Genomic DNA, 17,178 nt, shown 5'->3' on the forward strand with positions numbered 1-17,178 from the left:
CCTACAGACGTCCCTTCCAACCCCAACCACTTTGTGGCAGGTGCCCAAGGTCACAATGAGAAAAACAGAACTAAAACAATCTGTTTAGATGAGAAGTCCAACAGGTCCAAACCCATGAAAGAACTGCTGGATTAAGAGATAAAATGCCAAATTTTGCTAACCACCTCTGCTGCTGCCACATGCAAAATTATCTGTGTTTTCATTTCCTCAGCTATGAACAAAAGCAATAATTCTTTGTTCTTTACTTTAAGCATGGCCAAAACCCAGTAAAACCTGTGGACCGAAAGAAGTGGATAGAAAGCATTTGGATGCATGGAAGTACTATCTCCAGATCAGAGCAGAGAGTTGATACCACTTTACTCCCAGTCGTCAGGGACTGCAGTAGAGATACATTTTCAGAAGTGTATTAGATTCAGAAGTGCTGGAATAAATGGTGACAGTTCCATGTGCTAAATCCACCCCAGTGAAACTGCACTGCCTTTGGAAGTTCCCTGGGACTTGGAGCACTTGGAACTGCTGAGCCAGATCTACTCAGTGGGAAAAAAATGCTCATGTGCAAGGATGGAATTTGAGGACTTCAACATGGCACATCAGGGACTATGCCACTAGCCTGTGTGCTGGCACAGCACAATGACAGGAGCCTACTCCAGATGTATGCAGAAATCAGCAAGAACAAATTTTGACCATACTTTTGTTATTCATTTTTACACTCACATTGCTAAGACTGTGCAACCATTGCTGTGCTGCAGCCAGCTTTGTTTCTGAACAAATTCTTTTATAAGCATCCAGTGACAATCATTATTTTCAATGTAGACTGAGAGTAAATGGCATTCAGGCCAGCATCTCTGATGTAACAGTGTCTCCTACAAAAGAAGTTTAATTACTTTATGACTCATCTTCAGACTTTTTTCTTTCTTAGCTCTCCTTGCAAAACTTACTCCAGACATTAACAACAATTTAATCAATCACAATCTGCAGAGACTCTTAGGGACACATTCCACAGATCAAAGCAATTCTAAATGAAGGTCATGATATTGTTTCCCTTTACCCATAAGACCTGGTAATTGTAAAGAAAACATTTAGCCTCTTCATTACCTGAAGAAAAATTTACTATTCAGTATTAATACAAAGAAAATAAATAATAGATGAATTGGAGAAATACTACAAGCAGTAGAAGAGAGAATATGGGCTCTGCACCATGTTCTCCTCATCCATATTTAAGAAGGAAGCCCTCAGGTTTTCTGGGTAATCTGAATAAATGGATTTTGGATGATATGGACATGGTAATAAAACTGCTTTCCATGAAGGAAGGAGATATAACTGTGGATGTAGCAAAATTAGAGATGCTGGTGATACATGTACAGATGCATTCCTTATAGGAGACACCAGGACATCACTTAAGAACATTTACCAGTGTAACAATTTTAAAATGGTAACAGCCCTTCCCATGACCTGCTGCTGAGCAGAACAGTGCCCTGATGTATCTAACATTAAGTATAGATAAACATTTTAATAGAAGGGTTCTTTGTGGAAATCACAAAGAGAAAGAATGGACAGATTTAGCCAAAAAATGCCTATCAAAGACTAGGCTGTTTGAGAATATTTGAGGGTCTGTTTTAGATTGTGCTTTGTGCATTTATACACATATCTCTCAATATGCACCAAAATTCCTAAGAATTACTTATTTGTCTGGACAAACTGAAAATGAGCACCAAAAGTTAAAAACCAAAACAGAAAAAGAAAAACCACAAGGAGCCCCAAAGCCAGACATAATGGTGGACAGCACCCAAATACACAAGGAGACAGGGTCAACAAAGGACTGTGTGGAAGCAGCTGCTCACAATACCTAAAAATAGCTTAGCATTCCTCCTTTTTGGTAAGGCTCCACCAGATGCTCCTGGTACCTTCTGGAAAGAGAGAGAGAAACAATTAAAAATCTACCAAGCAAGACAACAGTAAATCAGCAATAACCCCATAACATCCCCATTTCTGACACACATCTATCTGTTCACGGTCCTTCTACTAAATCAGTTCTTGATGAGCCAGAATTTAAATCCTCTTCATTCACCTCAGACACTGGGACTCAGATCACCACTGCCCACCACCCTCATGGGGTGAGGAAGTTCCATCTGAATCCCCCACTCTTGGCTCTGGAGCAATTAAGCAGAGGGTGTCTCATGGTCAGGCTGCTGTCCTGTCACCAAGACAGGTGACATCCAGCACCTCTCAAACCTCTCACTACTAGATTAACAACTGTATTGCCTAATGCCTAAAGCTGGATTAGAGGGAGAAGAAAAGACACATAAAAGATTCAATCCTTTATAACTAAGTCCAGTAGGAGCACTTCGCTGTGATCCATTAGTCCAGAAAAAAATTATCTTTCCATAAGCATCCATGTCTGCTTCCATTAAGATGAAACAAATTACCACCACGTTTTCTGTATGTATGGAGAAAACTTGACAACACTCAAGCAATTGTTTAGTGGGATTTTATTGCATTTTTTAATTTAAGCTTCACAGCAGGGAACAGCAACTTCCAAGTGAGATTCAGTTTCAACTTCTACTTTTCCAGTTCAGAATAGCTCACACTACCAGGGAAAACAGTAGTAGCTGAGGAAATGTCAAAGTCAATGCACTTGCTTCTTACACTGTTTATTAAACGGTATCATTAAATAAATCAAATTACTTCTAATAAGCCTCTGTAGCTATTTGATGCCAACATGATGCATTATGTAGTGTGTAATGTTAGTGTAACTGGCAAGGTTGTTAGGCAACTTTTTTTTTTAATAATAATATTGGGATACAACAGGTGGAGAGAAACCTGCCAAGAGCCTGTCAGCCTAGGGAAAGTTCATGTTCACCTCTGCTCCTTCACAGGCAAAAGGGTCACATATTTTGGGTGGTTCCCTTCACCATGTAAATAAAGCTTTGGCCTAAGCAAACTGCTTGAATCATCAGTGAGGTCCTATACACCATAGGAAAATTTTCCATTCTTAGAAAGAGCAGATGCCAACAAACACCCCTTGGTTGCATTTAAGAACAGAATCCATTACCCACATATAAAAGTCCTAGGGAAAAAGGAGTCAGGGTTGGGACTTCGGCATTTAAAATAAAAATAAAAAAATTATTCAATCAAGTGAAAATAATAAGCAGAACTTCTCTTGCCTTAGTAGTACTGGAATTTAACAAATGGAAAGGAAGCAGCCAGGAATCCAAATCTACTTTAAAAAAGTAGCAGCAAGAAACAACATAACAGAATAACAAATATATTAGGAATAAATTAAACGTACTCCAAGAATTATAGTTTCAGAACTAAAATAAGTGTTGTTTGCAACACTAGGAAGCTCCAAATGAATTCTGATCTCACCAAGTGGAATATTGTGAAAGTCATTAATAGTAGCGATTTCAAAGAGAAAGAATTCACATGGAGTGTTTGTATTTAATTCAGACTGTCAATGATTTCAGCTTGATTTTTCAAACTGCCAAATACATCAGAATTGCAGATGCTCAATACTTCTGAAAAACCTGAAACCTGACAGTTTTACCTTTTTTCTCCACTTGCCAGAAATCACTACAAACCCTCCCCATGCACAAAGCCATTTTGGTTTCTAACAGGTGTAACACTCCCAGCAAATGGGAGTGCACAGGAGGCATCAGTGGTGGCATTAAATTTCATCTGTGATGCTTCCAGGACAAGGTGACGGCACAGCCTGTTCTGCATTCACTTGAACTGCACCAATGTCACATTTTTTATAACACTGCCATTCCTGAATAACATCCAGGAACCCGTCACTGTAGGAACCTTCATGCTTCTCTCCCAGTGCTTGAAACAGGGCTGAGGTATCACCATAGCACCAAGCTAAAGCTTAGCCTGGAACTGAAGAGTACAAGTCAGATGAAAAATTCTGAAGAGTGACATCCTGGGGTGGGGAGGGGGAGAAACAAATAAATTTTCTTTATTTAGCTGAGAGTTTTACCAGAGAGTGCTCCATAACTTGCACCTTGTCCACATTTCTGATGATTCAGCAGATGCTGCTGCTGCTGATCTGCCACTGGCAGCTACTCCAGCTCGACTTAAGCCAACAGGCTGAAGATGTGACCCTTATTTTTGTAACTGAATTGCGACAAGCTACACAACTGATACCTATTCCAAACATCTTCAGAAGCAAAGTGGGATTTCTGCAGCAATGCAGTGCATTCTACAAGGATGATGCCAAGGGAACCACAGGCAAGAATAGCACCCTCACTAAAAGAGTCTTAACATAGCATATCCAATGCCTTTGGCTTTACTGTATCCCACACCATCAAAAGCTTGGCTTAAAAAACCAAAACCACAATGCAGAATGTGCCAGACACTCCATAAAACTTCCAGTGAAGGCCTGATGTTTCACATTGGTCAAAGGAAAGGACAGCACTTAAGAAGCAAATAGGCATGGTAAAAAAAAAAATCTACAGCTAATATATGAGGAATCCTGGCTATGAGCCCTATTAGGTGATGCAATCTTCACCTGCACTGTATAGTCAAACCCTCTTTCCTACCACATGACCCAGAGCACCAGTGCGTTGCCACCTTCAAACACAGAGCCAGCCCCTCTGCAACATCATGATTCACAAGGAGAAAAACAGGAACCACTGAACTAGTTCAGCTGAAGGGGTATGCAACACCAAACAAGTAGTGGAATATTTCTCTCTATTTCAGAGTTCTTCAGCCTAATCTTTATCAGGAAAGGAATTTTGGAGGCCTCATTTTAATGCCAGTTTACACCAACATACTGGAAGGAAGTTATGTACAAGGAAAGCTGACAAGATTTCTGCCCACCTGTCTGTAGATAGCATCTTTCAGGAGTGTTAAAATCAGTCAGAAGAACTGTTGCTGAAACTAGACTAGTCTCTCCAAAAACTCAGTGTACAGTGTGAAGTAAAATGTTGGTACCACCTCTAGAAGCAAAGGCAATTCTAAAGTATAAGCAATATTATTAACAATCTCAGCCTGGAAGACACGCAATCCACCTCACTATAATTCTGATAAAATATGAACAGTCACCTACTGGAAATAAGATAAGTGGTCAAGGCACTTTACATAACTCAGGGTCTTCATCACCCCAGGGAAATATTGCTGTAGAATGAGAAACAAGCACTCTAACCCACTCCAGGCAGCTATTTTAAGACCTCTAACTTGCCAGTAGAGACAGAGCTCATGGGAGAGACAGCTATAAGCAAACCCAGGGCCTTCCATATAGCCCTTTAAAGATGTCAAACAAACCACACACAGAGTTATGAAGTAAAGTTTATAAATTGCTGCTGACATCCAGGGATAGTATGTAAGAACAGTGAACATAAAGTTTGTATGGACACACCCATGTGGGGGGGGGGGTAGACTAAAGGAGGGGCAATGTGTGTCTCCAGAACCCAACATTAATTTAAGCTAAACTTAAGATCCCAGGCTAGGTCAGGATTTGACCATACAGGAATTTTAGGAGCAAAAGAAGTCCTGTCACCCTGAGATGAAACCTCATATAAAAAGTAGATCTCAGAAGCTTGCAGTCAAATCTGAACCAAACCCAGTAATTCTGCACTTCAAAGGCAGGCAATATGCATGTGATACACAGAAACAAGTACTGAAAAAGATCAGTGGAAGTCAGGAACAAGCTGCCTTTAAGATCTGACACTTTAGGGTTTTTGATTCATCTCAGAACTGAAGTTATAGGATTGGTTGGGATCGAAGCACCTGAATTGGATATCCAGCCCTAAATCTGAACTTATTGATTTCTGCTGTTCAGGATTTGGTCTATGTCTGAAATGCATCACCCAAATAAGCACAAGAGACCAAGGACTGCTGGGTAGTTAGCTGGGAAGTCACAAGTCTCACCTCTGTCACGTGGCGTTTCAGATGCAAATACACACACTGTCCTGTTTTCCGGTAATGCCTTTCAATGTGTTCCCTTCCAAATCCCAGAAATGTGTTCATGCACACATAGAGTCCTCCTTCTGAATCCTAAAAGGAATGATACAAATGGTTATAACACAGAAGAAACTGAGCAGAACAGCAGAAAAAAACTCCACAGAATTGCAGACCCTTTCTGTTATCACACAAGCACTTAAAATACAGCTTTCATAGCACATTCTGTTTACATTATCAGTCCCCTAAGAAACTTCCACATCATATCACATATTGCATCACATCATTCCACGGCCTAAAGAAACTCTTTAAAATAGATTACTTTACAACTACAGATTAGTGATTGTCCAAATTGGAGGTCTAGAAGTTAGTATTGAAAAATTCCACTTGAGTGCCAAATCCACAGAGACTTGTAGATGTAAAATTTGTAAAGCTCAGAAATAATGAAGCATAGACATTTGTTTGAAATAGTAGAACTTTTTTTTTGCCATTTGATTCCAAGAATATCATTTCAAATCAGAAGCACAGCAGAGCTGATAGTCCACGGATTCAGCCACAACTTCTACAACTGATCATAATCTTGTCTGAGGAAAACAGATCTTAAGTGACCTTACAGCTCTTAAAACTGGCCAGCAAAAAAATTGGCTAGTGTTTTGTGTACATTCTTCAGTATCTGTCAGAGATTCTCTCCATTCAGGCAATTAGAGCTTGGAGACAGGGGCAGTGCAAAGGAAATATAAAGATATCTACTCCTGGTACTGATCACAAATGCTGACATTTCAGTGACTTAATCTGGCAGGAGTCCCACCACATTTTGCTTCCCAAAAGCTGAGTGTTGATCGTGGCTGCTACCAGGGCCTTGCTCAGTTTTAACACCCCTCTAAGATCTCTCCTGTATCAACCTGCCAGGAGGACTTTCAGTCATCTGCTCGTTGGTGTTGGATCAATTTTTTCAAGCCCTCTAACATGCATTGTTTTGAATAGATCGTGCATAACAAAGATTGAGCCTTTCAAAAGCTCTGTGACCTTCCTTCTATAGTGAGCATGTTTGTACTATTTGATAGTACAGAACATCTCATGTGAAATTCCCCAAAGAACAACATGAACTCATCCATGGGCATCCTAGAAGGAAATTGAAATACATATATATAAGCAAGGATCATTATCTCCAGAAACAAGTCATATTAGATGCACACATGAATATAATTATGTACTGAAAATTGTTGCAGCAACAACTGCTTCGACAGTATACCACCTGATAGTGCCACACAAGTTTAAACCAGCCTTGAATGTGCCACTCTAAACCCAGTTAATTCTCCCCAACCTGTTTCAGAGACTGGAACTGAGTATTTCTGTAGGACTTGAAGGAGTCTAAAAATCCGGCTTACCTACACCTGTATGCTACTCTTTCAAACATGCCCCCTTCTATCAATACAACTAAAGCCAGAACTGAACTGCCCCAGATCCCAGTAAACAGGGGTGCTCCCAAAGCAGTCAGCAGAGCCATGGAGCTGAGGAGCAGAACATGAAGAGAGAGCAGAGAATGATGTTTCACCCCAAGACTTTACAAAATACTCGTCTCTTTCACTTTCTTAATGGGAACCAACACATACAAGCTTCAGCTCTTCAGAATTAACTGAGAGAATGAACTAAAGAGCTGTTGCTTTACCTGCTTCTGAAGGTCAGGAATTGCCTTGAGCATTCCAGGACTGAAATATGAAATCTGAAGCAAGGGTTTAGCCTCTCTGCCATTCACACCCAACATACACTATGAAGTCCTTCTTGCAGTCTCGAGATATCACAGTGATTACATTTGCAGATGAAACTATTCAGCCATCTCATTTCTGATCCACATAACCCCTGAGATTCTACATAAAAAATCCCCAGAGTTACATTTAATTTTAAATATTAACTGTGAAGTATTCACAGCCTTGAGAACTGTAGCTGGTAACTACAATTGTGCCCAAAAGTAACAAAGTTATTAAAAGAAAACTTCAAATCTGGCATTCAAAATATGCCCCAAATACAGTTTTTTAAATTTAATACCTTTATTTAGATTTCCACTACTGTTTCACAGATTTATCTACCTGAAGTCCCATTATACTTCTGCTGTCTGCCCTCTATCCTGTATTCCAAATCCTTTTGCACTATCTCCTCTGAGAAAGTCATGGATGCGCTCTCTACAAGAGGATCCTACAGGTACCCAGTCTAAATAAAAATATATAGTGTTGTCACTCTAGGGTCTCAGGAACTTTGTTTGAAGTTTTGTTTTCTTGGAGACCAGTGTCTCTTTTTCTGGAGGGAATCCAAGGGACCACTGAACCATTTCTGAGAAGCAGCCCATGACAACAATCTGACACTTTCAATATACGAGCTAAATGTAGAGTCTGAGTAAGTTGGTTGTGGTTACTAACAAAACAGTTATTTCTCCTGGAGAACACAGGCAGTGTTCTCTCACACAGCTTGGAAAGAAGGGCATAGACTGTCTAAAAGCCTAAAAGGTCACAGCAAAACAGGGGCTTGTGTGAAAAAGACACCTTTGTAGATGTATCAAGGATTAGGCCCCTGTTTGTTGCTCAAAAAAAATTCAGTTGCGATCTAAGACAAACTGTGCTGGTTAATTTAACCCTATTGACCGCATAACCAGCCCTGGAAGGAATGATATTTTACAGAGGCTGTGGCATGTAAATCTTTGTATTTGACATTCATTTTCAAGATATGCATAAAAGTTTATGCTGGAGGAAGGCAGCATATCTAAAGTACTGAAGACATCATTTTAAACCTGAAAAATATGAATTGTTCTGGCATATGAAATCAGGAATTTCAATTGGGTATTTTTTCCTGCTCACTCTTGTTTGAGCCCATAGTGGACATGTAGTGTGAAGCTTAGGACAAAGTAAAGCATAAACATTGCCTTTCCTTATTACTCCAATCTAAAGATATTGTTGGGCGTGAAGCCTGTACTTGCTCAGGCTTCCATCACTACCCAGAAGGGCACTCGAGCAGATCTGTCCTCTCACCTTCTAAGCAGAATGAAAAATAATTGCCCTTCACTGTATTTCTTCCTGTTCTTCGCTGCTAAGATGGGCATGGTATGCCAGGTGTTTTATCAAGAGAGGGAGACACACAGTCCACACCAGGGAGAAAAGTATTTATTAGAAAAAAGAAAAAAAGCTGCTCTTAATTCTTGTTTTAAGGAAAGGAAGAGACAGAGAATCCTCTGAGAAAGAGAGCAAAAATGCATCAGTTACTCCCTCTCAGGCCTCAAAAACAGAGCAAGGAAGCTGGTGGAGCGGTCTGGAAACCCCAGTGCCAGTCCATGAGGACACATAGAGGGGTCACCCCTCACTGCACACTGCTGTGGCACCAGACACTGACAGCTTTCAAACGCTGCTAAACTGAGCAGGATTTGAACTAACGACCTCTATCCCATTACCAACCCCCTCGAATCATTTAGACTCTCCAGGGAAATCCAGGGTTTAGCAATTTCAGCTCCTGAGGTGGCTCAGACAACAATGAATTTATAAAAACACAAGGGCTATGGTGATTTACTAACACAGCAAACAATTACAGGCTTGGGCAGTGTCTGCTGCACAGGTGTTTGCTTTAGATCCTCCAGAACAATGGCAAAACCTGCTAACACAGGTATCAGAGTAACGGTGACAAAAGGAAAGCAGGAGAGGAATAATAAGAAAACCTGGGCATCTGGGAAAGAGGAGAGGGAGAAGAAACAGAATCAGAAAAAGGAATGGAACAACACAGACATACACAAACAGTGATGTGAAAATAGATACAAACAGTGAGGAAGAGCCATGTACAACTGGAACTGGTGGAAGATGAGAGAGATGGGAAAAGAAGACCTGGTTGGGCAGAGAAAGAAAGGATAAATGATCTGTAAGTAGGAAATAAATTATGGATCTTCCAATAAACGGACTGTTGGCTATAAGTGCAAAAGAAATCCTTCCCCTGCCCTTCTTTTACAAAAGCACTGGATAGCACTGAATATTCCCCTATAAGCAGATTATTTCACAAATTTCACAACTGCTTAACGAAGATGTCCAGTCGCTCTATTGTAGAATCCAGATGGGCACATGATCAAGGACAACCCAGTACAGCACCTGAAACATTCCTGGGAAATAAAAACTTGTGTGGGCCACTCAGTCTTCAAAATGAAAGCAAACCACCATTTCAGGAGGTGGACTGACTGCTCGCTCTCATGTGCAAATCACAGGAGAACTCCAGAGCAGGGCATATATAATCCTGGAGCAGTATCTTGAACACGTCACAGTCACAGGCAGGATCAGGTTTCACAGTAATTGAGCAAATACAATGGCAAAAACTAATGTTAGGTCAGGAGTACTTGTAACCTGCAACTAGGAATACCGAATCCAAACCCATCAACCATCTCTTTCGGCGGGATCACAGTTTATCCAGGTGCTGTCTCAGACCCACCACGGCTGCCTGCTGAGCTCAAGCCCAGTACTGCAGCTCAAGCAGCAGCACCTGTACTGCGCCCTTTGCAGCTTAGATTTAGGGAGAGTGATGGTTTTGTTTTGTGCAGAGCCCCAGCTATACAATTCTGTTGGTCACAAAGACAGTGCAGTGCTTCCAGAACAGAAAATCTGGGGAGAAACACTGAGAGGAAAACTTATGGTTTCACAGTGAGATCAGCAGAGCTCCAGCATTGTCCATTCATCTGCATCTCTGCATTTATCCTCTGACACTCCAGGTACCTCCCAGTCAAAGTCTCTCTGCTACCCAAAATACTCAGGATAACAGGATGGTCAGTCCCACTTACAGGGGGAAAATGTAGTAAGATCCAAATTTAAATCAATCCCAAGGAAAAGCACAATGCACATACACACTTGGTTGTCATCCAAAGCAGCACAGTTATTTCTCATATGTCACCAGCTGCAGGCACAACCCTTCCTGATGTTACATTCTCCAGCTTCAGAAGACCAGTAAGTTAACCTTAGTGTTCTGGTGCACCCCAGCCAGCAAAACACTCATCCATGGGACAGCTTTGGTATCTCCTTGTCAAACAACAATACAACTCTGCTCTGACTCTTCAGGTGATCACCCACCACAAAGCAATTCACTGGCTCAGTAACTTCAGGTCATTTTGAAGGTAGGCCAAAATCCTTTGGAGTATTCCATTTGTCATGATGTGTTCAGTCCTCATTTCCTCACTGCTGTTCCCATTCCATCAATGGAAACAAGATATCAGCCCACACCTCACAGACACTGGCCAAGAGTGACTTTCTGATTTTCTTCAAGGAATATTGACCAAAGGAGCAGCCAGATAGGAGGTGCTTATTTCTAGAAAGTTTCACACATTATGGTCACCACCATCGTTTACACACTCCAGCCTCTCAAGGATTTCAGTCTCGGCTGCACTGTATAACAAACAGCAGAGCATCAGCACAGTTTAGCCTTTGGGAATTGTCCCAACATAACCATTACAGAGTTCCCGAGCCACAAAAATTAAGTCAGCAAGATTCACAAAGGAAGCTGTTGTCAGCAGCAAGGTTTTCCAGTGGAGCAAAGCCAAGCTTTCAGCTGCTCAAACAAACACAATCCTGCACTCTACACAACCAGACTGCTTGGTCCTGTCCCCGTGTCAGACTCATGAGCAGTGCTGGGGTTGTAACCAATGCCCTTCATGGGGAAGGTTTCAGAGCACATTCACATACCACTTTGACAGCTTACATATAAGCTTTTCTAACACTCTAAGTTGTATCCCTTTTCCAGCTGTTGCCTCTCCCTCAGATGGGTCTGCTCCAAAACAACCCAAGGTCTTTGAGACCAGGATCCCTTTAAAAGGTGGAATTTCCACAGCTGAGTACTATATTTCTATAGAAATAATAGACTAAAGATTACAGAATGCAATCCTTTTAGCTTTCTACTGAACACAAAGTCAGGCTCATCTGTCAAAAAAGAAAGGGAAGTCACAGTGGAAACAACAGGAGAGAAAAAACCTGTATCATAGTAGCAGAGATAGGGGAGAAGTTACTAGGAGGAACGACTGCACCTCAGATCTGAAAAATTAGAGGTACAGGACTTCATCAGGCAAACTGTAGGGAAGCAGCTGGCTATCAGAGCTGCTGGACCAGTCACTGCAGGAAGCAACACTCAACACTAGGCCAGCCTTGTGTTTCAGCAGCAGCCTGCCTTTGCTGCTCAATTCCTGTATAAATGAACTGTTAACTGGAGTAGGAGCCTTCACCACAGAAACACAGTTTTCCTAGCAGACACAAAAAAATGACAGAAAAACAATTAAAACTTAAGTCATAAAAAGTCACACTTTCTCACCTTACAGGACAAGCAAACTAAAAAGTGTCACTAGGGCATTTGCCTCCTGTTTTTGTCAGCTTTCCTGGGAACCAACCCTAGTATGTTCTGTTAAAAGTAGGCCAAGTGTAAAGACAAGAATTCCTCATCTGTTTAGTGGTATTTCTAACAATACCACCTTTCTGAGAAGATCACCATACTACAGTAAATCCACATGGAAAAAATACACTAGTACCTTTCCTGACTCACACTTCTGAACTCACTCAAGTAATAAGGACTGAATGTAGCACAAAGGTGCCTGCCATTGTTCTCAGATCTTCATCCAAGGAAGTAAGACTTTAAACTCATGGAAAAGGAGCACTGACCACAATTTTGAGAACAATCAGAGAAGCTGCCTGTATCCACTGGAACATGGATCTTCAGTGACACTGTACTACTCCGATCCAGATGACACAACAACAACAGCGTGACAAACAGGGCTTTGAAAGCCAGGCCTTGCTGCCATGTTAAGCTTTGCACAGTTGGAAGATGGAGCTACTGACACCCAGTACTTGATTTTCCTTGGCATCCCCTGACAGGAACACCTCTGATTTTGACCATGCCACTCTACTTGGTCCGTTCAAAATTGCTGCTGAATTATCCATCATCATTATCGCCAGCATTATCATCATCATTATCATCATCATCACCAGCATTATCATCATCAGCATCCTCATTTATCATAATACTCACAGGTCAGATGGTTTTCAGTATATTTTCAAGATCACAACACATCCTTACGAGGAAAAGTCATAATATACAATTAGCACAGCTAAATAAACTTGAGTAGAGAATTGCTGCATTACTGAGTATGTCACTTTAAAACATACAAACACTCCAAAAATTCTCTTCTTTGGAGAAGAAAAAAGGGGGAGAAGAAAAAAATTAAAAGAAACTACTGAAATAAGATCTTGTATTGAAAAAATTGACAGAACAAAAACATCTTGCATTGAGTTGACTCCAAACAGAGACATGGTGAAGTTAAACTGTAAGAACAAGCACGTTTTAAATGGCAAAATGAGAAGATGTGAGGAAATACCGAGACATATTCTTAAAAGAGAAAACACCTCTTCTATCAAAAATGCAATCTGGAATTTTAGCATGGCTAAAAAAACCAAGAGCATGGTTTTTAACACTGATCATTTGCTTTAACATTACAACAAAGCCAAAAAACAGCGTACCCTCTTCTAAAAAGAAGCAGGCACCTCAACAGGAAGAGGCTCCCTTAGGCGATAACCTAAGAAAATAAGTCACAAAACCAACCTAAAACAAAACATAAAGATCTCCCTCTAGCCAGGCAACAACCTGTCTGCATCCTTTCACTTTTCTTCTGAATGAAAAACTGTAAACACACAGCTTTGCTATTTTCACTTTGTAAACAGCAATGTTTTACCCCTGAAAGGACACATTACCTTCGTCTCTTAGAAGCACCATCCTAGAAACAGTGTCCAAATATCTGTTAGATTGCAGGGAATTAAAAATAAAATCTGTGACAAGTCTTTCACTCAGCTAAGATGAGGAGTGGTATGGGCTGAAAAGCCATGGGAAACAATACAAACTGACTCTACTTTTATTTTTACTGGTATTGCATATGGTCAGCCAAGCCTTTTGCCCAGTGAATGCCCTAACACAATTTAAACAAAAAGTTTTTAACACAGGAGGGCAGCATTTTCCAAAATCTGAAATCTCTTCCCAACAAAGTCAACATTTTTGAATATTCAAAAAAACAAAACAAGACAAAAAAAAAACACCAAAAAATCACACATGCTGATTCCAACTCCTTTTGCTATTTTTATACATAGTTTCTGTTAAGCTCAAATGTGTTATGCATTGTTCAAACATATTGTTTAGCCAAAGAGCTTTTGCTGTGCTTACCTGAGGCTTGTTAGGAGGGTGATTGTTTTGTAATTTGTAACAGTATTTTATATCCCTTTCTACTCGTTAACAGAAACTTTTTATAAAACATAACATGGAGGAAGTCTGAAAGTGTTACTAAAAACATCAACCATGTGTTCACCCAAGCAAAAATCTGAAGGGAAGACTGTGGTATATTGATTTTCCCCCGCCAAAACCTTCTTAAGTATATAATGCAATTATCGCCTCTGCGGTAGAGTCTGATTTGGCAGTTCTAATCAGTCACCTCCAGTACAGTCAGGGCTGCTGGGTGACACTTGAGATCTGAAGAGTGTGAGTAAAAATAACCTCTGTTCAACAAGACATGACGAACACCAGACAGCTGAGTCACCTTTAAAGCCAAGTTTGATTTTCTGTACTAGAATTTATCGAAGAGAGGGGGAATTACTGAAAAGGAGCAGATAAAGGATTTCAAAAATCCGCCTGAAACTTATCTTTCATTAAATATTTTGAAATGTAAACACTGAACTTCCTTTTGATTGCTGCCATTGACCTTAACATCAATATGTAGTGCCAGATCACCTCTGGGAAAACTCAACTTCATGTGGAGGAGCAACTTTTAATAAAATTTCAGTTCTCTTTAAAAATGTGTAATTTCTAAGCACCTGTTTCTAACAAAGCATTGCCCATTTAGAAAGGCTTCCAGTATTACCAGTGAAGTTAAAAATTAGTTAGGCCCCAAATCTGCCACTGAACACATGCAATATGTGGAGCTGGTGGATGACTTACAAGACACCATCGAAGTAACAACACAGAACGTTCACTGCACATGAAACATTCATCTAACAGCAAACTAACCAAGCCAGTGAGGAAATACTATAAACCCATTGAAGTTCAGTGACGTAACTGAAACCGTGGGGGAGAAAGTGTTTCGGGGGAACTTTCACATTGATTTTCAGGATGAGCCTTTATGCTGGAAGCTTTCCCTGAAGATTTTGAATAGAATGAGCACCCAGGTAGTAGGAAAGCAAAACTATTGGCATCTGTTCGCCAAAATATACCAAGGAGAAGGCCAGCGACTGCACCTTTTTACCACCTCGGTGCGAAAGCAAAAGCAGGGCTCCAGAGAGGGGCGGGCAGCCCCGGACAGCCAGAGCAGGCAGCGAAGTTTCCCCAAACCCACAAAATCTCCGTGTCCAAGCAACCACTTGAGATTGCCTTGAGGAGGAAGATAAACAAACAAACGCAGGAAAGAGCCGCTACTGCGGGCGAGCCGGGGATGTGCGGGGAGCGCTCCCAGCGCCGCAGCGCAGCGCGGAGCACGGCCGGCCCTGGGGGCACCGGGAGGGCGAGGGGGCCGCGGCAGGTGGAGGAAGGGGTCGGGGTGGGGATGAAGCCGCAGGGAGAGGCAGTGGCCCGGGAGGGGGCTGCTCTGGGAGCGGTGATGAGGCGGGAAGCGGGAAGGGGCCGCTCGGGGCGGGCGCGGCGCGGAGGCAGCCGGGGGTGGTTCGCTGCACTCACGGGCGAGTCGTAGGAGAAGGCACACTCCGTCTTGTAGACCCGGTCCCCTGACTTGGGCACCCGGATCGTGGGCATGTAGGGGACGAGCAGCTCGCCCAGGTCCCCGGCGGCCATCTGCGCATCGCCGCCGCGGAAGAGCGCGGCCCGCTCCATCCTCCTTCCCTCTTTTCCTCCCTCCTGCCGGCCGCCCGCCCGCCCTGCGGAGCGCTCTGCGCGGGCGATGCAGGCGCTGGGCAGCCGGGCCCGGGGCAGGGCGGCGGCGGGAGCCGGGCCCGAGGGAGGGCAGGGGGAGGGAAGATGCTATTTTTAATCCAATGGCAGCGGGAGCGGCACCAGCTGCGGCGGCGGCACTCGGGGGTCCCGGCGGGGGCGGGCGACGGGCAGGGCGGCGAGGGCGGGATTCCCATCCCGGTTCCCACCGAGGCCCCGCGTTTTGCCCGAGAATCCTCGTTCCTGTGAGGGAGGGACGGAGACTTCGCCTCTTGGTCTCCCTGTGTAACGCGGGGCAGGTTTCCCTTTGCCCGGTAATACTCTGCTACAGTTTGCTTTATTTTATTTCTAAGATATTAAATACTATATGTATCGCTATATGTTTTTGTATTCTTATTTTTTGTATAACATACGTATAGTGAAGAATACACTGTATACATTCCAAGGCGCAGTCCTTCCCCTGAATTGCCGGGTCCCGGTGCGGGTGCCCCGCGGGTCAGGGACTGTCGCGCTCCCACCACGGCCATGCTGACCCGTCGGATGTTGCAGGGCAAGCGGGGCAGGGCGGTGTGGAGGAACGAGTTGATGGGATACAGGGCGGGAATGCCCAGCCTGGGATGTCCCAGAAAGCCTGCGGCAGTGCCAGTAACCAACCCAAATTTTACGTCTTGTACCTTCAGCCTAAAGTGACCTTTTGGGGGCATTTGCTGTTTCTCTTTTGCTTTTCACTTAGAGTAATTAGGGGAAGGAGAAATAGGGTGAAGTAACTTTGTAGGAAAAATTATTTAAATAACTTTTTTTCAAGTAATATATAATTATTGCATATGCCTGGCAGCAACATCATTAAGTGACAGGCCCATTCAAAATGAAGATGAGTAATGTAGGTGAATAACCTTCTACCATGTCCACATTACATCCAAGGATTCATCGATCACTTCCAGGCAGGTGATGTGACCTTTGCTAGAACCACCTTTGACCTCAAAAATTAAACGTTTCAAAAGGTGGTTCTAGGGAACCCTCAATTAAAAACAGAATAGAAAAATAAGTTTGTATCCAGCTATGAACAGGCTGTGAAGGTGAGCAGAGCAGTGCACTCTGATCTCAGCAAATTTGCTGGAAGTGTTGGGAACAATGTGAAACAACAAGGGCAGAATATGATGTCCAGGGAATGATTTTAAACTTACTAGAGAACAGACATTACATCAGACTTCTGAGCAGCATTGGATGCTGAATAAAAAACACTAATACATGGTCAGACAGATTTATTTTACCTGAGGAGACTTTATGCTTTTTTAATGGCTTCCCTTATGAATAACTCAGCATTTATAAACAATGAGAGCCGTAAGATGACATATGAGCCATCTG

The 17,178-nt window shown here is 42.4% G+C and overlaps 1 protein-coding gene across 3 annotated transcripts in view; it reads right to left on the bottom strand.

The window, feature by feature from the left end:
* The window catches only part of USP13 (ubiquitin specific peptidase 13), a 43,042-nt gene extending 27,191 nt beyond the window's left edge, over nt 1–15,851 (bottom strand). For all 3 annotated transcript variants that reach the window (XM_071566959.1, XM_071566958.1, XM_071566960.1), the window contains exons 1-3: nt 15,604–15,851; nt 5,869–5,994; nt 1,847–1,907 (exon numbers count right to left, since the gene is read on the bottom strand). In XM_071566959.1, coding sequence (XP_071423060.1) covers nt 1,847–1,907; nt 5,869–5,994; nt 15,604–15,756 — 340 coding nt within the window. In that variant the 5' untranslated portion in view covers nt 15,757–15,851. The remainder of the gene's footprint in view (nt 1–1,846; nt 1,908–5,868; nt 5,995–15,603) is intronic.
* Nucleotides 15,852–17,178: the final 1,327 nt, after the last annotated feature.

This window comes from Pithys albifrons, chromosome 11 (genome assembly GCF_047495875.1).
Source record: "Pithys albifrons albifrons isolate INPA30051 chromosome 11, PitAlb_v1, whole genome shotgun sequence".
Taxonomy (NCBI): Eukaryota; Metazoa; Chordata; class Aves; order Passeriformes; family Thamnophilidae; genus Pithys; species Pithys albifrons.